General features: G+C 44.2%; 1 protein-coding gene across 3 annotated transcripts in view; it reads left to right on the forward strand.

Annotated features, from left to right (window-relative positions):
- The window catches only part of CGN (cingulin), a 2,193,661-nt gene that overhangs the window by 534,196 nt on the left and 1,633,681 nt on the right, over nt 1-25,784 (forward strand). For 2 of the 3 annotated variants that reach the window (XM_069650469.1, XM_069650476.1), the window contains exon 5: nt 3,790-3,888. In XM_069650469.1, coding sequence (XP_069506570.1) covers nt 3,790-3,888 — 99 coding nt within the window. The remainder of the gene's footprint in view (nt 1-3,789; nt 3,889-25,784) is intronic. The other variant, XM_069650484.1, reaches the window with a different exon arrangement.

The raw sequence follows: 25,784 nt of genomic DNA on the forward strand, positions 1-25,784 counted from the left end.
CCTTTGGCCCACAGCCCCCCAGTGTAGTCATTGGTTGTGAGAGAATCATTGAAGTCGTAGTCCAAAACATCTGGCGAGCGGCAGGTTGCAGACTTTGAATTTAATCGTGTGGTCTTGTGATTCGAAATTGTGGGATCTTTGGTAAAGCTCTCTAGCTTTGGCCCTCGTTCTCTACCTCGATTACATTAATTTCATATGTGTGAGCATTTGAAAAGGACTAAACACTGGTATTCCATGCTACATTGCACATTTACTTGTCAGATAGGTCTGTAAAGGGGGTTTCTTATACATGTACATGTACATACAACTTCAGCATACCTGTAGTTCAAGTCCTCATTTTTTGCATTATGTAATTGAAATATTTCTAAAGCGCTAAACCTTAACTGGTGTGGCCTCCTAGTCCTGGATGCGATTTGGTACTGCATTTCTGCACCCAACCTATTTTCCTATTGACCACCATAGTCTACATATCAGACATTGCACTCATACCCACTGATAAATTCCAAAACTAAGACAGTCATACTACTGGTAAGTAGTTTTAGCAACCAAGTCTAGGCAGAAGCCTATTTGTGGTGCTGGTATTTCCTGTGTCAACTAAATGTGTGCTGTTGTAGGTTCAGTGAGGGGTTTGGTTGTGCTCCGAAAGTGGACCGAGAAGTAGGAAAGTGGTAGTGTGCTTGGTATCCAGACAATCTTTGTCACACAAAGAAAGGCATAGCCCTCAATTGACAAAGTAACAACACTATAGATGACAGCAAAGAAATGCTATGCCTCTTATGTTGTCCTGGTCGCCTCAAGGCACAAGTGGGTAGGTAGACGTTGGTGGAGTGGGGGATTTGCAGGGATCTCTTGATGGGTTTAGAAGGATGGGCCATGCAGAAGGGATGGTTTTGTTGTTGGTTTGGAGAATGATCAATAAGAACACCAGAGTGGGCACTTGCTTGAGAATAGTTTCAGTCACGCTCTTTTTTTCAAGCACTGCTTCACTGTGGACAGTCCCCATTGAAACAACAAAGATCAGTTTTGAAGACCAATTGGTGTTTGCCAAATGTTTAAGAGTGGAGGCCCCTTTGTGCAGTTATGGCATTGTTGTAATAGAGGTGCTACTGTTATGGCATTGTTATAATAGAGGTGCTGCTGGACTCCTATCCTCCATGTCTTCAAATTTCATATCGTAAGCTAGCTTGATTTAAGTATCCAATTGGGAGAACGAGACAGATGGTTGGGAGTGGCAGGGAATTGAAGGCAAGCGTCCCCAAACAGCACGATCCTCCCCGCAATGAGAGACAATGAAGGACTCTCCCAAAATGGGAATAAGGCCAAGACAGAGTGCGGGTGAGCGTAAATGGGAGTTTATCAATCAGAATAGGGCATGCAAAGAACTCTGCAAACTCCGAGAGCGCTCTGTCTGACAATAGCAAAGACAGACGTATATATTTACAAAAAACGCCATAAGAACCTACACACTATAGGGGGCACAAGTTCAATGGGATTGGGTGGCGACGACTAACTATAGGTGCTGCTGCGATGTGGTTGGCTTTGGCTGGAAGACGTCACTGGTCAGCCTCGTGGGTTGGGCTGGGCCTGGCAGGTCGGCTGAGTTCATCCGGACGGTGTTGTTGTGCCATTGTGGCCAGTGTCAGAGATGAATGTCTTTTCCTGACTTGGTTGCCCTATGCCATGCACACTGCAGTCATTCAGTCATTTCAATATTATTTTCTTTAGTAAATCTTCCAATAGGTTATACTACAGGTTAATGCAACACAGGAGGAATGTACCTTGTGAGGGGTCTGGAGGTAATACGTCAGGACATGGTTACCAGTGTCCTGTTGACCGGGGCCATAGGTCGAGGGGCTAAGCTTCAGGGCCTGGGACGGGCGGTACAGGTCTTTCTGCTTTGTTAGAAGTTGTTATGCATGTTCCGCTGTGTGTTGTCAAAGTGTTGGGTGTCCTGATTGCACAGGGCCATAAGTCTGAGATGGTCCGGTGGGTTGTGGGGTTTACGAGGGGGCGCGTGTGTTCAGGCAGAGGTTTACTGCTGAGCTGTAAATAATGCAGGTGGCGGGCCGCGGCCTTGGGTGCTACAGAGGGGATTACAAATCTTTGAAGCGGCTCCAGTCTGGTTGGGGGAGGTAAAGCAGTGCGGCGCGGCCTCTGCTCTCATGCCTTGGCAGCCTTCGCAGGGTGGGAGGGGGAATGGCCTTGCACGTATTTCACAAAGGTATCTCCCTCGTGTGTTACCGATTTTAGGTAAAGACATCACAAACATTTGAACACTCTATAATACTTATTCAAATCAATACAAAACATGCATTTAAACTTTGCTGGATGTGTCTCGATTATACCCAGTCTGAGCACCTTATTCATACATTATGTTTTAACAACTACAGTATTTAGTTATATGCATATATATTTGCAGTAAGTGAGGTAGAATTAGGATTGGTGGAGTACATAGAAAGTAACCCGCCACTGTTCGTGACGGTGGTGGCACATGTGGGGCCTAGACATGCACACATGACAAGCGCCTTCTCGTGCATCCTTCACATAAGCCCTCTGTATGGTTACATTTGTCTTCTCGTGTCCTCTAGCAGCATTAGTTCAGTTATGGCGCAAGCCCATAGAGTTTAAGTTTCCCAGTGATACACGTAACAAATAGATCCCTGGTGCGTTCCTTTATTATTAGCACCCAACTGCAATGGTGTGGGCTCGCCATCGCTTATATCATGGAAGCATGCTTTCTTATGTTTATACATTTTACAGGCTTTTGTAATATAAGGGATTTTGTGGAAGAAAGTATACTTTGCGAGTGGTCTTGACATTAATATATAAAGACTGTCTGCCATCTGATGACCATTTTACTGTTTTTTTTCATTGCCCAGGCCTGCTGGCCGGGTCATGCTGGGAGCGATGATACACTGCGGGAGGTGAACTGTTACAATGTTAGTGTATTACGCTAGCTCATGTCCGTCTTGTTCGTGGGAACGTGCTCGCAGCGGATCTACCAGGGTGCTGCGGCGACAGGGATGACTGATACTCTCCAAGGGTGGGGGTCGCGCTACAGTGCGCTGAGCTCACACTTTACCAGACAAAATGGTTTCTGGGCCTAGCTAAATTTTAATACATGTGGGCAATCAATACGTGTGGGAAATGTCTCCAGCGGGTGAACCCTCCATCACCTGGGCCCGGGTGGCATGAGGGGACGCCCAATGAGCCATAGCCCTCACCTGGGGAGAAAACGCAGGCGAGGGGGGTCTCCTGGACCAGTCCTCCCCTACAGAATGTTAATGGATGGGTGTGATGGCAAACAGAAATTGCAAACATCTAAGACCCATATTTAAGCAAATGAACATGCAATGTCACTTCAGTACATTTAGTAACCAAGCCAAGCTCACAGATGGTGCTTCAGAGACCAACGTGTGGTTGCTCTACTATTGACAAGAAGTGCAAAAACTATAATTTCTTTTTTCCAATAGTTGAAAAAGACATTGTGTGTGTGTGTGAGGCGTAATGTGTAGATTAAAATGTCCATTTCACCTTCTCCTGAGCACTTTACAACGCAGAAGCATGCTGCAGTGCCATGAACAACGGCATTGTTTAGATATCCATGTAATGTGAGTGACCCATTAGTGCACTAAATGTTATGGGCTGGGGCCTCGGCCCTGAATGTCCACAAAGGCTTTGGTTATTGTGTGCCAGTGTTTGTGGTGATTAATGTAAACAAGTGGGAACTTAAAATAACTATTTGAAGAGGTTTTCAGTAATTAAACACACATTTATGTCCTCTCTTAGCAGGCCTCTCCTGATGGCACACAGTTCCTCCTCTCTCAGAAGAATGAGCTGCAGCGCAAAGTGGGGGAGCTGCAACGTCAATTGGACGAAGAGACAAAGGTGAAAAGAAAATGCAATTTTTTGCAGTTTCTCTCTATCATGTATCCCTTTCTTCATTAGTTACATTCATGGGAGACAATTATGTTTTTTAATTTACCTAACATTTTTAAATGGCATCAGTTCTGTACTGAAGTCCAACATAGAACTGTACAAATGAACATTTCTAAAACAATTCAAAATAATAAAACCCACAATTAGATTAGATCAACTAATCTAATACAAAATAACCGAATCAAGAGAAAAATTGGAACCATTTATAAAAGAACGGTATTAAGATGAGACCATTTAGTAACCAAAGGCTTGGAACCATGTCCAATTCTTTATTGATCAACTTAAAGCTAATACATTATGGTACTGCCAATGAAAAATAGAGCACTGAGGTCAAAAGCACCTGAACGTCTTGCTTTTTCCCAGATGAATGCTAATACAAGGCCTCATCATGGGCCTGATTCACTGGTGTGCGCCCTTGAGATACCCTACATCTTCACAGGCACCCCAAAAGCACCATGATCTGTCTGTTGGCTGTATGGGTTCCACCGGGTGGTGGCAGTCTATGCTGTATGCATATAACGCTAGTGAGGCACATCCTGCTATACCACAGGTGTGCCTTTATCAAGAACCACTGTACGGAATAGAGTATATAAGTCGAACAGCTGTCCTTTGTTCCTATGAGAGTTTGTTCAACACACCTTTTGCTATATACGGTCCTGGCCGCTGCCTGCAGGGGCTGCATAGACCGAGATTAGATTGCTGGTTGTGTAAATTATTTTCTTATCCCATGTACTGCACTGTCCTCTCCCCCTTCCCACCCTGCACTGCTCCCCCCACCCCTTCCCACGCACTTGCGCGATCTGAATGACACCTGGCCTAGTAGGATCATTGTCTGTCTTCTCTCTGTTCCTCTCCCTTGCCTTGTCGCGCCTTGAAACACCTGTGTATAGGCGCGTTATAAATGCCATATCATATCATAAATGGGTGCCTGAAAGTCTGTAAACAAGCCGAAGACTTTTTGTATGCGGCATTCAGATCCTAGTATTATTGGGCACAATACCATAGGTGCTAGTCGCAGACCTTGCCACAGTCTCTCCATTCATTTGGATCACAGTGGCAGTGCAGTTGAAACCATTATTATCAGAAAGCTCCAGAAAAGTAATTAAGGAAATTGATGCTCCATGCAGATAACACGTGCTTGGTGTTGTTGTTACCTGCTCATTTATTCATTTCAAAACTTGGTTACTTCGTGGCATTAGTAGAAACAGCAGACTTTTCTTAAAATTTGTGTAGGAAAAGCTGAAAATGGAGCACTAAATTTAAAAGTTTCACAAGAGTTACTTCTGGAAATTGACATATTTGCGAACATCCTAGAACTTGATTTTTCCCCAAGGGGTCGGCTGTATGTTGAAGCAGTAAGCCAAATTGAGAGGCTGGTCTCTAAACCAGCAGGCAAAATAATATAGTACTTTAATAAGACGATCATGTCTACCAAGAGGACGGATGTGTGAAGCGCTGTGCTAAGGGCGGTTAAATGGCAGCCTGTTTGTGGATGTTTTTGGCAATCGTAGCCTTTTCACAGTCTATGCTCTTCTTCCCCAGTATGCAAACAACTTGTCCTGCTGGACGGTGCAATAGGAGGATTGGAGTGTTATTGAATTACAACTAGGTGACGATTACTTGATAAATTATTGAAGAACCCTAATAAGTTTAAAGATGAACATCTGACACTTGACACTTCATATTTTGGCTTCTGTAACAAATAAATATGGCATTTAAACATATGCTGTTCCCTTAATTTTAAAGATCCCCAGTGTACTTCTATTTTATTTAAGGTTTATTTAAGTTTAAGGTAGTTCCAAGGTGTTAGAATGGTGAAGCACAAAGCAAAAAGGAGGAGGAGGAGCCTCCCGACGAGCACCTTTTCACTTTCTTTCATAGGATAGGCTCTAAGCTTATAGTCTTAGGGAAAGATTGTTTTGAACGTGATTGAAAAATAAACTTGAAAACCATGTCTCGTTGTTCTAACCTACCACACACCACCCTATCACATCCAATCCTCAGGCACACAGTTTAGCGAGAGACTTTGTTGGTAAATTATACAAATTATGGGATTAATAGTGCCAATGACCGTGGTATTGATGATGAAAATGGCATAGAGGAATATGCAAACCCTTGTTCCTCATGCGAGCAAAGAACATATACGAGAATGACCCAGAGGGATGTGACTCTCACCTAAAATAGCACAATTGGCAGCATTTCAACTCCCTCAGAGGAGCGGTGGGTTCTTCAAGAAGAGAAGGGTGGAATTAGAAAATTCCCACAAAGTCATGCCTGTGACCAACCTATGATTTTAAATATGGAAACAGAAGTTAAGCATAAGCCTGGGGCTTTCCTACAGCCCAGGAGGGTAGGCCTCTCTGTCTATTCCTCCACTGGTCGCTGAAGAAGGTGACTGTGGAATTCCTATTGACAATGTGTTCGGACTGAATCATATTCTCATGGCTGAGTTGGAAGTATGTGAAACAAGGGTTATGTTGTTAACTCAGATAGCACCTCATGTATCTCTTCTCCCATTAATGGTGGCACCTGGTGGGAGGCTCTACTGGCCTCCTTCCACTCCTCGAAGGTCATCAATGTTTACCTGAATGGCACCGTCTTGGTCCAAGGCCCTCAGGCCAACCTTCTCCTCTTTGATAGACGCTTCCCGCGCCTCATCAATTTCCTTTCTTCTCCTGCTGTCCCTTCTCTCACTTCCTCTGCTTCCTTGCCTCCCCCATCAGGCTTCTTCTACAACTCTACAGGGCGGACCTCTCATTTGTATACCCCTCCCCCCCCGGAAGTCTTTCAAGGATGGCAACCTTCTCCATATTGCCACTCTAAACTCTCGCACAGCTGTCAAACACTCAGCTGACATCTACCGCCTCCTTGAGGAACTTGACCTCTATGTCCTCGGTCTCACCAAGACATGGTTCATGGGCCAGCTCAGTCACGAGCTTTGACACTCTGCTCCCTGATGGCTACAAGATCCTCTCCGGGCCCAGATCCAACCATTCCGGGGGAGTGGGGGGAAGGGGTGTAGCCCTGATCTTCCTGAGTGGATTCTTCCCTCTGTCATTCCTACACAGGCCTACTTATCTTTTGAATGCCTTGTCTGCAGGCTCCCTCTCTCTCAGGGCCATTCCCTTACTGCAGCAACCATCTATCGGCCCCCTGGTCGGATCTCCTCTTCCCTCCTGGTCTCGACCACTCAACTCCTCCTCCTTGGTGACTTCAACATCCACCTGGATGCTTCCTGTCCTTCCCCTGGAGTTTTTCGCTACCTCTGCGACTCTTACTCTCTATTCTACCCTCTGGCCCAGCTCAATCTACAAGGCACACTCTGGATGTTCTGATCTCTTCAGACCTTCCCCTTTTGATCCCTCTCACCTGTAGTGATCACTTTCTCCTTTCCTCCCAGATCACCCTCTCTACCCGTCAGGCCAAGCCAACTCCAGCACTGCCACCTACCTTCTCGGTTATCCGACCCATGAAGCATGTGTCAGTTGATTCCACGCCCCCACGCCCCCTTGGCTGCTCCCATCCTGACACAGTCCGTTCCATGCTCCACTCTGCTATATCTGATACTCTTTATGTTCTTGCCCCTGTAATGAGAATCTGCCTGAAGCCCAAAGCCAAGTGCAATTCCTCGTACGACTCAGACCATGTCACCCTTAAACGCAAGTGCAGGGTGGCCGAGAGGAAATGGTGTGCTTCCTGTACATCCTCTGACAAACTGGCCTGCCGCCTGCTTCAAAGGCAATACCGGCTCTCTGTCTGCACCAAGAAGAGAGCCCTCATCCAAGCCCACGTCTCTGCGGCATCCAACAACACGGCCAAACTCTTTAAAATCTGCAAGGAGCTGGCCAATCCTGCTGCAGTCTCTACCTCTCCTGCCCCCTCCCAGGCCCTCTGCACGGCCCTGGCTTCTCATTTCATTTCTAAAACTCAGGACATCCCGTCCCCTCTCTCTTTTCCTCTCCCCCTTCTCCCTCTACTCCCTGCTCTTCCTTTGGCCCTTCTTCGGCCACCTCTCCTCCTTCCTTCTCTGCCTTTCCCCTGTTCTCCACAGATGATATTTCCAGACAAGTCTGATCTATGAAAGTTTCGTCAAAACAGGTTCACTCCTGTTCCTCCAAAACCATCAAGGACCACATTTACAACCTTGCTCCTGCTCTGGCTGACTTCTGCAACCACTCCTTTGCCACTGAAGTCTTCCCTACCCCCCCCCCCCCCCCCCAGAAGCACTCCCTTGTGCACCCTCTTCTTAAACCCTTTGCCGACCCTTCCTGCCCGGCTAACTACCGTGCAATCTCCATCACTCCCTTCCAGGGCAAACTCCTGGAAAAGCTGCCCATCTCCCAGCTTAATCTTCACACTGAATCTGTTGGTTTTCTCCATGACCATCAGTCTGGCTTCAGCGCTGCCAGATGCTCAGAAACTCTTCTCCTGAACATCCGTGAAGACCTGCTCTCCAACCTTGATTCCAACACCCCCTCTGACCTCCTCTTACTTGATCTCTCATCTGCCTTTGATACGGTCCACCATGCCATCCTGCTCAACTGTCTCTGTGATAACCTGGATATCCCCAATCAGGCCCTGGCTTGGCTGACTTCTTTCTTCTCTGATCAACCCTCCCAGGTCCAACTTGCGTCCTTCCTCTCCTCTATCTCTATCTCTATCTCTACCTGTGGTGTTCCCCAAGGGTCTAACCTCTCTCCCTGGCTGTTCAACCAATACCTGGCACTTCTTGCCCACTGCATTGCCGCTCTCTGCCCCAACTTTCAGTGCTATATAGATGACACTCAACTCATTTTCAGGCTCCCTTCCGTCACCTCTTCTCCTTCTCTCATCTCTGGCTGTCGGTCTGCTATACAGGAGTGGTGTGCTGCCAATGATCTCTGCCTTAACACCAGTAAGACTGATATTCTCCTCATCGGCACACCTGCTCACTCCTTTCCTGTCACTCTCTGGCTGGCCTCTCTTGGCCCGCTGCCTGCTCCCACCTTTGAGGCTAAAAACCTTGGGGTCATTTTTGACTCCAGACTCTCCTTCTCTCCTCAGATCTCTGTCTCTAAGAAGTCACACTACCAGCTGCACCTCCTCAGTTTTTCTTCCTTTCCTCTCCTTCCCCCCAGAAACTCACGGTCTCCAGAGCTCTGGCTTTCTCTATCTCTCTAGGCTGGACTACTGCAACAGCCTCTTTCTAAATCTGCCTGCCTCTACTCTCCTCAAGCCCAGGGATCGCATCACTCCAGGACGGAAATCTGTGCACTGGCTCCCAGTGGCGGCAAGGATTAAGTTCAAAACCCTCTGCGTTGTCCATGAGGCCTTCTGGGGCCTGGGGCCTCAATACCTTCAACTCTCTCTTCCTAAATATCTTCCTTCTTCAGCTCTTCGCTCATCCGCCTCCAACTCCCTTAGGGTCAGTTGCTTCTCCAAGCAACGGGTTGGTGGTACATCTTTCTTCTGCTGGGGCCTCCCTCTGGAACAGCCTCCCTGCCTCTCTGAAACTTGCAGAAAACCATCTCTGCTTCCGGAAGCACCTCAAGACCTTCCTATTTGCGTCTTTCTCTCCTCCTCTCCCCTACTGATCTCGTGGTTGAAACTGAAACTGCACTAGTCACCTGGCTACCCTCTGATCTCAGGCCCAGGTCCTCTTCCCGCCAGTTGCACACCTGCACTGCCCCCCTGGCATCCCTTGCACTCTGGACTGTTTCTGTATCTCTACAGCCCCCTACCAGCACTTGACACCTGATGGCTACCCTTACCCACTAGCTGGCCGCATGTTTCATTTATTTATTGTCTTTATTTATTCTATTTATTTATTTAACTTTATTTTATTTTACTTGTTATCCTATGTACTGCACTGCCCCGTCCCCCTTTCACTCTGCTCTTTTCCCCTTCCCCGTCCCCTGCACTTTTGCGATCTCAATGTCCCCTGGAATAGTAAGATTGTTGTCTGTGTTTTCCCTCTGTTCCCCCTCCCTTGCCTCGTCGCGCTTTGAAACACTTGTGTATAGGCGTGTTATAAATGCCATATCATATATATCAAGGAATGTAAGCTCCTTAACTAGCAATCCATCTCAGACTGGACCCGATAAATGAAGCATACCTGGTAAAGGAAAGACTAAGCCTAAAAAGGATCAAGGGCAATTATTTAGTTCCTCTGTTGCTCAATGGACTCATTGGTAGATGCACCATTGATTGTGTTAATATCTGAGGTGCTTAGTTTACTCAATATGGTGGGGGCACTTTAGGATATTTTTTTTATTTGCTCTTTTGCAGCCATTTTGGAACTACACCCAAAGCTTTGTCAGATGGTTTATTCCAGTCCTTTGACACAAATAATGAGTTAATAAAAATAACCAAAAGGGCTTATATGTACAAGAATGTATGTTTTATATGTACAAAGAAAAGGATGCAAGTGGGGAGGATGTAAATGCATCAAAGTGGACGGATTTGTCGAGGACCAATAAAGAAAGCCTAATACAAATAGGACTGAGGGCTTACAAAAATGACCATGCTTATAGTCAAAATGAACCTTCTATTATGTGAAATATAAGTAGTCATTGGTAAGTTTGTCATCAACCCCTCCCTGTTAAGGGGAAAACAGAATGCTAGTCATGCGGCTGAGACATGTTCCAATAGTAAACCCAACTCTAAAATCACCCAGCCTTTAAAATGGTGATCTAATTAAGCCCTCTTTTCGATTTCTACTGATTATTCACATACATTCTTCACATTCATAGAGATGGAAATCATTTGGTTTCTTTTCAGTATTTATTTGTAAACATGGAAAAAAGTGGAAATGCAGATTTCTTGCTCAGCTCTCAATGTTGCCAATATTGGCAACAATGTCTGCGCAACGAAATGTATATGATAAAAAAAAAATGATTTCAATGTGGAGATATTTAAATGGCTACGGTGTTATTCCTCAGAGCAACAGGGGCAGGAACAGCCATTTGTTTGTAATGTAATCCTGGATCATGGTTAGAGGTGCAAGAACCCAGCTCTGTGAGCACACAATTAGTTATCGAAGTACTAAGTTTTCAATAAATGTGGAAAAAGCTTACATTTTATAAAGCAAACATTTGGCTAAATACAGATAAAATTACCAAACGATACTATGGATAAATACAGACTGAAATGTTGAAAAAAGAAGTGCCATAAAACTTTGAGCCTTAAATATAATGTACCATCCCCTGCTAGGGACACCATATTATGGCATGTTTCCCACTGCTGCAAGTGTGTGCCAGAGAAGGGAAGGACATGTTAGTCAATAAGGATTTGAAATGTTAAGGGCTGCTATTAAATTATTCAGATTGGTATTTTAGATAATTCTAAACATCCTGATTTAAGTACCCCAGACTTTCATCTGTCTTTTGGCATACTGGGGTTTGGCGAGTGGCTTAGTTTCCATTGATCTGAGAACCTTGCCACCTAAGGGTTTTGCTATACAATTAAAACCAGTACCCTATTCTCAGTTTGATCTTCTCTGTTTGGAGCATCAAACACTGCCTGTACATTCTCCACAGGCAACTATTGCTGATAATGGGGGTCACAATCTAGGCCACCATGAAAAAAACAAAGGATGATTTGGCAGCTGATGTATCCATCTATAATGCAAATGTTGTAGATTGTGTCCTCCCCTCACTGAGTTGTTTTCTGCAGACTGGGGTGATGCAGCATTTGAGAAACCTGTCCTTTTTATCTTGGAACATTTGGTATTAAATCGAAGTTAGACAATTCAGTAAATGTATTGGGGATCTGTAAAATGTATGCTTCCATGCGACATGGTCATTTATAAACTTCCCTAGGCCAGGATTTGTTATTCTGTGCCCGCTCTTAAAAGCAAACGTATGCGGCCGACGAGATGCGTGGCAATATGGGCAGGAATAGGTATTCATGAGAATTCTTATGTGCTAAATACCAATTCTTTGCATGTTCAGACACCATGACTAGAACTTAACAAAGACTTTGATTTTGGTAGCAAATCATTTTATAATACTCCTGGCCCCTATGAATATGTCAACTATTTATTATGGACATATATTTGATTGAGCGAGACACGGGCTAAAGCCAGACTGATAAAACTGTTTGTTGTGGACCTGGTTTTGAAATATGAACCATTTAATAGTTTTTGCGATTTGATAAAAGATGAGGATTCAGCATGGGATATTACCACTGCAAACATAAAAGAAAAACGCTTTGGAATAGAAACCACACAAATCTGACAATGGGCTACATTTAGAGCGTGTAATGAGAAAATGATGGTGGACTTCCCAGCTAAACCACTTTTTGGCTGTAAGAAAAGAGCAACACATATTGATTATGTATTGGCTAATTTCAACGGATTGTAAGGTGTGCTTTTTATAGAGTTATTAAACTGAGTGACCACAAACCAAAAATATTACTATATTCTGTGGCTGCTTTTTATTGATCTAGCCATGCATGTTTGGTTTTGCTGACTGTGGTTAAATGACTGGGGGACAGTTTTTTCCCCTCAGTGTTCTGGCTTTCTCACATACTATTAGTGCTTTATTACACAAAATATCTTTGCAGGCATAGGATTGTGCTAGTTTTTAATCTATCGGTTTCTATATAACTACTTAGTGAAGTATATTCAGTGAAACATCTGATTTTGTTCTTATTTGTGTCTTCCTTACTTGTTCTTGGTTTTAACAAGTCAATACTTTTTTTTGTTATTCCTTAGATCATGTGTGCCTTGCTCTATGTGGTGTTCATATGCTGTTTCCAAAACCCTTTTGCATTTTACATTATTTTCTTTGCTCTAGTCTTCTAGAGTGCAATTTCTTCTAGTTGTCATATATTCACCAACTGGAATGTTCATAACAACATTGTATTTGTGTCAAATACTACTATGTAATGTAGTATTGGCTTCAGTTACTTTGTGAAAAGGTCTAGTTTGTAAATCTCCCCAGTGCTCAAAAATCAAATCTTAAAATGTTCTTTCTTGCTATAGTTAATAGTGTAACTGATGCCAAATTCATTTTGATTGAGATATTTGAAATAATCCTTCAAACTATCCTTGGTACTGCCCCATATTATGTCACGAATGTTTCTCATCCATTTGATAATGTTGACCCTGTGATCTGTTAATGTGTTTGTTCCACCTAGTCCGTGAAAGGATTTGTTAAACAAAGACGTTATTTTCAGGATCAAATCCAAGATCTACAGATTCATTTGATGCTCCTGGTATGCAATGCTGAATTGTTTCATAATAAATTGCAGTTGTTTAGATACTTTGTGATCTTTTGATGTTAATAATGCTGCTACAAAGTCTTTCTGTGACTTCCGTTCTTGGAACGAAAGATTCTGATGGTGCCAGTGTTGATTTAAATATTTTTTCTCTTTATATTTGTAGATTTGTTCAGTCACCATATAAAAAATCTATCAATTACATTTCTTGCGGCATGCATTGGTGTGAATGTGGATTTCTTTTTTTAATTGTCTTCGGTGTCATAGATTGATCTGCTTAATTTCCTTAATATTCTTGAGAAACGTGTTCCTTTTTCATCCTCTTAAGATACATATTTATCATTAGAGGGTGAATATGTTTGCATCTGCTTTAGAGTATGTGGATATGTGGACCACAATCTGTTGTTTTTAATTTGCGCACCTAAGAATTTCTTAAATTTGATTTGTCTACAGAATTTAAAGTTTAAAGAAATCCATATACATTTCCTTATAATTAATCCTAATACTAGGTGTGGCACTTAAATCTTTCGATGGAATACTCCTTGTAGGTAGGTTGGCCGTTTTGTTTGTTCTTCTACACAGTGCTGCAGATAAGATTTGGAAGTGTGAGTATTTTACTCCCCATTTTTTGTTGGGAGTAAAATTAGTTTGTAGGGAGTAAAAATGTCCACTTTCCAATGAGAGTATTTTATAAGCGAGTAAAAATATATTTTAACTGAAAAATGGAAATGTGTTTATAATGATTTTACTACTTCCAATCAGGCGGTTAAAATAGTTTCTTCCTGTGGTACTACTGCCACGACTGGTCCAAAAATATCCATGGAGCTTTGTGGGTGAAACCAGGGGTGCAGGATTCTACATGTCTCTTCATATTTTTTTGCTGGGAGTATTTTTATTCCATACATTTATTTTTGGGGAGAATTTTCCCATTTTTAGGGAGTAAAAGTGACCGATATACCACTTATCTGTAGGGCTGCTTCTGCATGATCCTGTGGCATCTTTTCTTTTTTTTGTCCCTCTTTTATTTTAAATAGATCTCTTTAAATTATGTAGAAAAATCGTACTTAAGAAATTCTTTTCTAAACAGATGCCCAAATTACAAGCGACAGATTGTCATTAACTCCAGAAAAATGTCTTTGTCTTATAGGGCAGTGCTATTTTATACACTGTTTTAAGCAAAGACACAGTTCTGAGGCTCATGGTAAGAGACCCATTTTTCTGTAGCTAAATGCTTGCCATTGGACTAATTTCTATGCTCCTACTGCTTTGGTCATTTGGTTGTGAACTGGAGGTGAACTTTCAGTAGGAGGATACTGGGCAGCCCTGTGGCATGTGTGGCTTGTCTCAAATGGCCAATTCTTCTTTCATATTTCAGGCAGAGGGGTGTTTCAAGCCTTTGCAACCATACTTTAGCTTTGCTGGTGTTTCCTATGCAACAACCTTCAATTAAAGTTGTGCTTGCATACTTTCAGAAAATAATCATAATTATCATATGCACTAGGACAGAGCGGGCTGTCAAACTTGGTCCAAAAGAAGGCCCCTGAAGTTTGGGCACCTTTTTGTTCAAAGAATTGTTGGTTAACCTACTTTATAATTCTAGACTGCCCTTACACTGTACATACGCCCTGTTGATATGCATTCCTATTGTGTATCAAGAGAGGACCCCTGTAATCATATATTTACCCTCTCGGAAGTGACTAGTAGGGTCTTTACATCTAATTACTGAAGGAAAGGACTAAATGGGTTAACGAACAAGGCATATTACCCAATTACCAGACACAGTGTAAGAGGCATGTAAACTTCCCACAGGGGTTTATTCCTTAGTTTACTGGCCAGAAAAGCTAAAACACCTGGCAACCCACCACTTTGACATTTATATACTTTACACCTGCCTTTGATCGGGATGTCTGTGCAAATCTTTGGCGTAAGATACGTGATTGGGATTGTGTGAAACGTGAGGGTATTCTCACTCCTAAACCCCTTGGATCCTCTTCTCAGGTGGCCAGAGAAAGGCGATTGATTTTTGGATCCTGACCCTGGGGGTGGAGAACCGAGGAAGGAACACCTGGTGGAGTGTCCTCAGAGTGGGAGTGGGGTACCCACAGGGGAGACATGGTAGCCCCCTTTCCCTATTCATGACAAACCTAACCCTCCCCCAACCTTTATGGGTTATTGCAAGACCTCTTCCCTCAATTTTCCCCATTTAACCTTTCAAAGTACTGGGACGAAGAATAGGAGACTAAGAGGAATGAACACTACACTATCATTTTACAACTCTGGTACTGCAACGAGGAAGATTCCTGCAGACTATGGTGAGAGTCGGGCATGTCTTTTTTTAACATGGTCTGGCAGACCTAGTTAAGGATCCACACCTGCAACCTGTTCGGAGGTTGCGGGTGTATAACAAAAGAGCCAGAGGACACTGTAGAGAAGAGAAACAGGGAGGCCTGTCGGGAGGGGACCCACTTTCGTAGGAGGCCGCTGTGATTGGACCTATGGAGGAGCCAGGAAGTGCATATTGAATACCGAACAGAAGGAATGTAAAATTGAGTAAAACGCCAATGGGCAAAGCAAGGAACTGCCACAGAGGAAATGCCCATGTGAAAGTTACATATAGAAAAGAGAGAAAGTGTGAACACTGGCAAGAGGTGTGTGACAAATAAGAGGCTAACAGGAGAAACCAGAAAAGTGTCAACCTGCATGTAAAGCCAAGAGGCCAACAAAGCACAGTTAACTGAAAGTAACTTCACACAGGAGCAGGTATAGAAGAAACTGTGTGGGCTGAAGATCCTTGGGATGCTGGTTTCGGGACCTGTGATCGGTGGAACATGTGGTCTGACAATTGTCCCTAGACCAGTGAGCCCTAAACTATAAGAATGAAAGACATTGTGAAATCAACCGAAGAGATATACTACAAGTGAACTGGTGAAGCAATCCAGAAAGAGCCGGGCTGACCTTACATTGTGTTGAACCTTTTGAAGGACTGACACAAGTACAAGTGATTGAGTTAAAGTCTTGAGGAATGGAACCTCGTAACTTGAGGAACTGCAACTATTGTCTTGAGAACTGAGTCTCAAAGCCTTTTCCCTTGAGAATTGTGTTGCTTGGAACTTGGGGAAGGGAACCTTGAGGATTGTGTGAAACTACATTACTTTGAATGCAAGAGGTAATTTTGAGACACTTGTGGAACTTTCTTGAACATGGGGAAGGGCAGCTGAAAAGGAGAGCTGAATAGGAAGCTGCGAGCTGGAAGAAAGTCAGAACTTTGTGCTGATCACCATTTCTTTCAATTTTGACATCCCTACACATTGTTTAGCTTTAGTTTTGAGGGTAAGCATAGGTTTTCGACACACAGACTTTGAAGTTGAACTCTTTGGCACAGACTTTCCTTAGTTTCGTACAGATAGGGTAATCCCATCTTACTATAGGGCAAGTTAGCCCTTCTACCATCCTGACATTTAAGTTAATAAATATCTTTTGTTTGAACTTTGATCTGTTGTCTGTGTCTTGCTTCATGATACCTTCACAGTGTATTGGCTAAGGGCTGCTCGACTAGATCATTTTACTTCCTAAAGACACAACAATAAGAGTCAGGCAAATTGTGCGGCCTTCTCGTACCCAGAAAATGCTTATAGTGGCTTAACGCAGTAATACGTCATGGCTGCTTTGCAGTCTCTATATTGCAGATTTGGGCACTGCATTACACAGTCGGAAACATCCCTCTTAAATTGGGTAACCATAATCTTAACTAACTGGCTTGCATGTATGACCTTGTTCTTAAGGACGTAACCAAGGTGGGGTTGCAGAGCAGAGAAGCCTAGATACTGTTAATATTCAGAGGTACCATCTTTCGAAATTAATATACTGAAGCTAAAAGTAATGTGCTTCTCAGCCGGCAAAAAGTGATACATTTTGTCTGTACGGTCCTACTTTGTTTATTTGGGCTTGTACATGAATTCTAGGGTGAATGCGGCTAGCTACTGTGATAAAATACCAGCTAAACGGGCAGTTGAAATGAGCTCCATCAGGGGCTTTGTTGACGAAATATGGAGTATTCTCTCATATGCCACAAATGGAAGCATGTCAAATAACAGTATTTAAGTGATTCTTGGTTGGCTCGCCTTAGTGAAAAATTATGGTGGTTTGTCTTGGTTCTCTCAGAAGGTATTTCAATTCAGTTGATCTTTCAGAACTAGGTTTGATTTCCATAGTTGGCCTTTACTCTATCCACTCTTGTCTTAGAAGCAGCGAATCGGCATAGTAGCAAAGAAATTACCTTCTTTAAAGGAAAAAATATGAGGCAGGTTATCTTAAAAAAGCCAATACTTTTTTTTTATTATAATAAATGATTGGCACAGTAATGCTAAATTCTTGGCTGCAAATGTATTAGCAATGAAATATACAAGGATTTTGCTGATGTTGATGCATATGAGGCTGTAGATAAGACGTTTTACAAACAGAAAAAAGAAATTCCATTAGAGTTGGAGACATATGAAATTGAAGGGGGAGGAAGTTGTATTCCCAGACATGAATACTCATTTATTGGTTTTCTAAAGGTCCATTCTCTATGGAAACCTGGAACCATTTTATTACTTGTGACGGACTGGATCTCGCACCACATTTTTTAGTAACCATTGTAAACAATTTAATATTTTTAAAGACAGAGCAATTTTGGCAGTGGATCATCAATGTGAATCAGATTTCCTTCTAGCGTTTTCAGAATTTTGGGATCAGATTTTTGATTAACTGAATGGATTTACAGTGAAAGCTGAACACTAATGATTGTTTTAAACTATTTGAACAGACTGAATGATAATGACATGTATTATTTTGAGTTAGTATTATGGATGATTGCAGAAGGTTATTTTAAACAATTGCAAATATTTTAAATACTAACTTAAGTCTCAATGATCTCACTAGCTTATTTCCCCTTGTCTTGGAAACCTCCTTTTCCTTTCCTGTCTCCCCATCCTGGTTTCTGATGTCTTGCTTACTTCCCTTCTCACTTAACTCCTTCCTCCTTAATGCCTCACCATGCTCTTCTCCTCACCCTTTTTTTCCCCTACTGGTTGTTCCTTTGTCGGCACAATTCCAACTTTCTGTGTTGTAATCGCTGGTTCTTTTGCTCCTCTCTTGAATGTTTGTACCACTGCCTATTTTCTGTTATCTTTACCCTCTGCTAACTTCTGCTTCTTAGCTTTTGTCTCTGTGCTTTAGAAGTTAGAGTCAAGGAACGTCTTCAGAAATGACTGCACAGGGCATTAATAGCAAATAAGTATATAACTGCCGCTATTGCCCAAATCCCAGAATACTGGTGCTGTCTATTACCCAGGATTGAGAAACCGGGATAATTTCCACCAATCTGGTCCATCATCGCAAGAATTGAATCACTTATCAAAAAAATACCATAATATATAGAAAAATGTATCCAGGAATGTGTAACGGCACTCCCAGCTTACCAGGCACAGTACACTATGGACATTCTTAAATGTTAAAAGTAATATTTTTATTTATGATGAAGAGGGATGTAAATATGGATCTGAATAACTTACAATAACACATTTACAGATGGCGGCTGCATTCCCCAGAATGAGTACTGTACAATAGCACAAAGATGAGAACAATTGGTTGGCCAGGTTTTGAGGGGGGTGAAGAAAGGGGAACATAGACCTGGAACAAAACGAACAAACAAATAAGAAACTGGTGATTTAGAGGTAACATTAATTGATGGGAGGGAAGTGCTTTAGGCTAAAAATGTGTAATGTGCAAATCTACAAAATTACGTTATTGTATAGCACTGCATCGAGGCGTACGGTCGGGTAGGGAGGATTAGGGAGAGGGCATGAGGAGCTCCCTTTTTGCTAAGTAAAAGTTGAAGGTGAGCTTTGAAGAGATCCACAGTCTGGCTTTGCTTGTGATGGACACTGGGTTCCAATCGAGCGGGGTGAGTAGGGCGAATGAGCAGACACAAGAGGAGGTCCGCTGGGGCTAGGACAATGAGGTAGAGAGCAGAGGGAATGAGATGGAGTTTAAACAGATCTACAGTAAGACCTGTTCTGAGAAGCAAAGACCATTGATAGCTTTGTATTGTAATTAACTTCAAAAGGGGGCTGTTGTGCATGGAGATCTAACCAGTATTGTCTTGGTACGATCTGGGTAGGTATAGGAGAATGCACAAAGTTGAGTGCATTCTCTAAAGGGAGGAAGAAGTAGAGTGGAAGGCCAATGAGTAAGCTAGAGCAGTAGTTGCTGAGTATGAGGGTGGCGATAGATTTGTCAATAAAATAAATGGATACATTTTCTTAATGTTTAGGTTAATACAGCCAGCTGAGGCAGCGATAGTGATGAAGTCTTGTGTTCGGAGGTCGCTATCAAAGTAGATTCAGAGGTTGCAAGCCTTAAGCGAAGGAGTAATAATGCTGCTCAGGAAGGAAATTGAGGTGAAAGGGAGGGATGGCATTCAAAGTTGTGAGAATGACATGCATTTTGGACATGTTCAGCATGAGGCAACAGAGAGCCATACAGTGACTGATTGCAATGAGACCATTGGTAATCCGTTCAAAGATGACTGGGGTGAAGGAGGAAAAGAATAAAACAATTTGAGTGTTGTCAGTAAAAAGCTGAGGGTAATAGGCAAAGGAGGAGGCATGTCTTCCTAGAGCAGAGGAATAGTGGATGAAGAGCAGATGCCCAAGGACTGATCCTGGTAGCCAGCAATTCCAGGGCAGATTTGTGAAGCCCACGGTCCCGGAGAGTGAGGAGTAGACAGAGTGGTCAACGGTCAAAAGCATCAGAGAGGTCAAAAAGGAGGAGTACAGAAGAGTTTGGAGTGGGGACCATCTGAGAGAAAGTTGGAGACCTGCATGAGTGCAGGCTCAGTGGAGTATTTACTATGGAAGCCAGATTGACGTGGATCTCGTAAATAATATAAACTGCCAACTCTGGTTCATATTGGTCACACAAGGCATCACCTCAGTGGACATATCCATCAATCACCAAGCAAACAAACATGCAGTTATGACTTCTCTCCATACTAATTCCACCAGCTTTCCCAAACATTGTTATATGCTGTGTTTCACGCTCCACAATCATGTATTTATATTTAATCGTGAAGGATATATACATTCAGAAGAAAGGGACTGCATAGAAGAGAAATGTGCTCCCTTTAACCAACTCATCTATGCGTGACTTAGAAAGAAAACATACGTGGTTAGATACCACCCATCACTCTGAGAATGTCCTTTGGGTGAGGTACGCTGATGACATTCTAATGATATGGGAGGGAACAGACCAAGCCTATGACTTCATACCTCACTTGAAAAACAGCTCCTGTAACCTGAAATGCACCACTACTGGAAACAAGACAAGTGTTAAATTCCTTGATCTGGAATTCTTTTATCAATAATAACACACTCCAGAGTAGAGATTAAAACAATGTCGACCCCCATCTTCACTCACCAAATCGGCCTTGAGAGCAGATACTGCTCACTCTAGCAATCTGCCGTGATCCAGAAGCTGAATAACTACTGAACTACTGTTTGTATTTTGAAGGCTAGGAGTATGAACAGTAGACCGAAGACCAAATAAACCTTCCCCCCAAGATCACAGCTTGCAGGTCTAAAAACACCTGACAGGCCGAGCTTTTGGGTGAAAAATCAGGAGCAGCAACAGAGCTAAGGAGAAAACACAAAGATTACAAATACCGGAAGTGAAGGTTCAAACCAGTTTCTCCCAACCGCACCACCCTCAGCAACCCCACTCTTACCTGCAGTGGTGATGAAAAGAACAGAGAACCTACTGAATTCCAGAAGTGAAGTAAGCAACAAATGGGTAAGTGTTCCACAGTTCCCAGAAGAGAAAAAGGTCGCAAACTAGCTAACCTGGGCGGCACGAGGGCGCGACTAACTAGCCAGTTCCAATCCCAGGTGAACAGCAGAGCGTCCCAGAAAGAAACCCCAAAATGTGTCCTAATGTGAATGCCAAAAATCCTCAGCAAAGCGTCCAAATATTGTACCAAATTCACGGAAAGTTGAAATCCAGGAAGTGACCACATATCAATGCAGCAGAGCGTCCCAAAGTCACTTAGAAGAAGGTTGACAAGTGCGGTGTAGAAGTTGACGTTTGAAGTGTTTACTCAACTTGTACCAGCAGTGAGAAAAATAAAGGATTTCTCAAATCAAAGAAAAAAAACAAATCTGTGGAATCAACCTTTTGCATATGGTCAGCAGGACCGGAGTTTCCCAAACACAGCAGGCTGCACTCCCACGGAGTAGAGAACGAGCCAAGACGTAGGGCAGAGCTTGACAGCGATTGGCTGACAGGAAAAAAAAGTCTGAGTGAACAACAATCGATATAGGCATAGGCGAAACAAAGTCGGGTGGAAGCGCCGGAGTTCCGATAACCAGGTAAGCAGCAGGAGGGGAGGCGACCGGGCATCAAGAAACAATGAAGGGCAATCCAAGGAAACGTAGTCAAAGTGGAAAGCCGGATTCGGATAACAGGAAATCAGGATACAAAAGTACAATTTAACAGCACGAAAAGCACTTGTTAAGGAGAACTCGAGCGGTGTCCCAGAGCCGCATTTAATATTGCAGAGGGACGCAGACGTTGCCTTCGGATCACGTGACCTCTCTTTTTCCCAGAATGCTGGGAAACATAGTTTCTTCTGTATTGGCACTGTGCAAGGCGCCAGGGCAACTTTCATGCCTTCCTATGGGCGGTAGGCAAGACGGCACGTGGCATGACACAATCTCATTAGGAACATCACTTTTGGTGAGTTTGTAAGAATTCATTAGACCTGTAGCTTGGATGTAGATTTGTTGCAATGGGACATGTAGCAAAAAGTTATCGGCAGAGAGGATACCTGGAGAATACTATTGGACCAACTAAAACATGTGCTGCCAGCACCCCCAAGACAAGTACTCCTTACACCCAAGCTTAGCAACAGCAATAGATTCGACCATGAAGACAACATAAAATTCATAACAACTTAATATAAACAAAGCTCTAAAGTGCTCAAGATTTTTTTATTAAATTGGCACATTGACCATGGATGAAGAGCTAAAAGAGCATCTGAAAAGCAGTCCGGAGGCGGAGTAGGAAGAGTAGTAGTGTGGGAGGGGGACGAGTGGTAGTGTGGGAGGGGGAGTAGTAGCTTGGTAGTGGGATAGTAGTAGCAGGCTAGAATGAGTAGTGTGGGAGGGAGACTGGTTGCAGCGTGGGAGGGGGAGGAGTTGCAGCGTAGGAGGAGTTGCATTGGAATGGGGAGGAGGATGAGTATTAGTGTGGGAATAGAAGGAATAGAGGGAGAGGAGTGGTAGTAGTGGATTGGGAGAAGAGTTAACATCAAAGGCATGAGGGAGGAAAGAAACATCGGCGAGACAAAAGGTTGGTGAGCAGAAGTCATAGGAGAGGGAGCAGGTAGATTACAATGGTAAGGTAATGGTGGTTGGTAGTGACACCAGGTAAATCTTACAGACCTTCAAGATACAACTCTCCAAGCAGAGAGTGGGCGGCAGGTCTCTCTCCTCCGCTATTGCCTCCCTCTGGAACAGTCTCCCTGGCCCTCATAGTTTCATGTTCTGAGTAACATGAACGGTCCTGCATTTTCATAGCATTGACAGCACTCTTAGGGGATCAATTAAGAGCACTTTTTATAAGAAGAAACACACAGTAGATTCCAACAAGGGTTGCGAACTGGATCAGGATTCCATGCACGCACTTTGGAAGTTCCCAAAGATCTGGTATCTGACCAGTATGTTGGAAGCCAGTTGTAGGCTGAAGTTTTGCAGATAAAATAATATGTTGTGTAATCAGACTTTTTGAAGAAGAAATGTGCACCATTAATTGTAACGTGCTCACAAATCTCACTTATTCTTGCCCTCCAACATTTTTTGACTGTACCTTTTAAGTGCAGATTTAACAACCGTGGTTCACCAGGATATGAGCACAGCAGGAGTTTACAATCCATTTATTTCTGCCTGCATATCTGCTCAATTTTTAAGATATTTTTCAAATTGGCACAAAAAAATAAAATATATATATTTCTGATGTTTGTTAATCTGCTTAGAATCACATGCTGTGCATAGGTCTGACATCCAGTGGTCACTGCGGAGTATTGCATTTTGTTTTTCGTAGTCGAAAAGGGACGTCGACAAGGTGTGTCTGAAACACTATTCCTATAGTGACGTGCGTTGTACCCACAATCCCTCACGCGTCGAGGTCCCTCAGATTGTTTTTTTCCGCCCAGCTACTGGTCGCCTTTACGCGGAGCTCCTCGAGAGACATTGCAGATTTCATCTCCTCGACCTTTGGTCGTTTTCCTATTTAATATAGAACACATAGATCCCTCCCTCGACGCAGTTGTGAAGCTGTTTCTCCGCCGAGCAAGATCTTCGACGGAGGGGACGAGCGGAGGAGATCCTTCGGCGTTGCCGAACACGTGGCCTGGCCTCGCAGGCCAAATACAGTAGGGAGAGTGGGGTTGTGGGACATCTCTGTTTCCTTTCTGAGAATGCCTTTCCCTTTCCCCTTCTTTTCCCTTGGGGTCGTTATCACGTTTTACTGCCTCGGCTTTGGAGAGGAGACCCTTTAGGTTTTGCCCGCGTTGCAAGGGCAAGTTCACTTGGAAGGACAAGCATTCACGGTGTAACCGCTGCTCCTCGATCACAAAGAGGAGGGTTGCACGGCTTGTCGGCTTCTTAAGCCAAAGACTCTAAAAGACCGTAGGGTCAAGAGGTGGGCGGCCTACGCTATGTCGAAGGCCGATTCCTCACCTGCCGCTGCTACCACCGACAGTGACGAGGAACGTGATAACACGACCTCCGCTACGGAAGTCGTAGACCCGTCTAAAGAGCGCTCGCGCTCTTCGTCGTCTGTCCCCGGCCCCGACGGGCTCGGCTCATGCCCTGCTTATGGGGATGAACACCCCGGCGACACTGACGCACACGATACCACACATAAGCACACAACCCACGGCTCTTCTTCGTCGAAGACGAAGAAAGCATCGGCGCCCAAGGACTGTTCAGGTTCGAAGCCCCTCTCGCAGCCGCGACCAGCGACTGGGCTTTCGGCAAATAAGGGCGCCGCCCCCAAACCATCGGCCGGCGCGCACCAGCAGAGAGCGCACGCCGCCGTAGAACGATCGCCACCCGTAATGTTGAAACCACAGCCCTCCTCTGACAAACGAGTCAGAGAGCTTGGCGAGGATCGTTGTAGCCGATGCCCAGAAGCGTACGCCGAAAGACACGTCGAGCGCTACGCAAAGGTCGAAAGACACGCCGAATAAGCCCAAAGAAAGACGGGGACTACCCCCTTCAGTCGGGGGGACCCCCAGCACACCGGAAGGCTTTTCGGAAGGCGACGGGACACTTTCCTCGACGTTATGGGAGAGGTCGAGCCGTTTTCAGCTAGAAGACACTAATTTTCCCCCGCTAGACCGCTCAGGGGCACCCCATGAGACCATGGAAAGGCTCCTTCTCTGCATGGAGAGAATGGAGAGGTTTATGAAGACCCAGAACCCTCCCACTCCCAAGAGAACAAGAGAGGGGCCTCAGGAGGACCCCAGGGCTAAATATCCGAGACTATTCAATCCCCAGCAGGACACAGCCTCAGATTTCCATAATGTGTATGACCTCACTGGTGAGGAACAATACTTGGAGGAGGAGGATGAATTTGTGGACGATGAAGAGGGACAGAACCAGGAGGAAGGTCTGGAAGACAGCCCAGACATGGTAGGAGAAGGCTTCAGAGAAAATCCAGAAGAAGGGCCTTCTCATCCGTGGCAATCCCCATCAGTATATTCGGACACTGATGTCCTGAACCTAAATCCTCCTGACAATTCACCTGTTAGGAACACGTCCCCCATAGACGATCAGCCCACATTCAATGCCCTGTTGCGCAGAGCAGCAGCACATTTCGAACTGGACACTGGGGAGATCTCTCCTGAAATAGACTTTGTGGAAAGAGTAATTAAGGAGAAACCCCCGGTCAGCCAGACCATTCCCCTCCTCGCTTCAGTGAAGAGAAGAATCATCCCTTCGCTTTCCACGCCCGCTCTAATCAGAGGAGTTAATCCTAGAATTGAAAAACTTTTCACTCCTTCACCCTCAGACCCTCTGTACATCATGGGACATTCTATTCCTGACTCCCTTGTAGTAACTAATATAAGGAAGAGGGCAGGGGTGCCGCTGTCCACCAGCGAGGCACCACCTGACAAGGAGGGCAAGAGATTATATGCCCTTGGAAAGAGAGTCACATCCTCGGCTGCCTTTTCGGCAAGAATTGCGAACAACAATTCTTTGCTAGCTAGCTACGCGGACGCGCAGTGGGCCAAGCTGCGCAAAGACGCAGAAGAAGCGCCGGAACCACTACGGACACGCCTGCTATCAACTATTGGCGAAGGAACCCAGGTCAACCAGAGCATTGTGAAGAACTCTCTGGATGCTGCAGAGACAGCGGGACGTTCCCTGGTTCAGGGAATACTCCTAAAACGCCATGTATGGCTGCGTAACTCAGGGTTGAAACCGGAGACACAGGCGTCTTTAATGAATAAACCTATTGAAGACTCAAACCTCTTCGGGAAAGCGGTGGATGAGGCTCTGGAGATGGCTAAAAAAGAGTTCGATACTATCAAAACTCTTGAC

This window comes from Ambystoma mexicanum, chromosome 1p (genome assembly GCF_040938575.1).
Source record: "Ambystoma mexicanum isolate Mex_15411 chromosome 1p, UKY_AmexF1_1, whole genome shotgun sequence".
NCBI lineage: Eukaryota > Metazoa > Chordata > Amphibia > Caudata > Ambystomatidae > Ambystoma > Ambystoma mexicanum.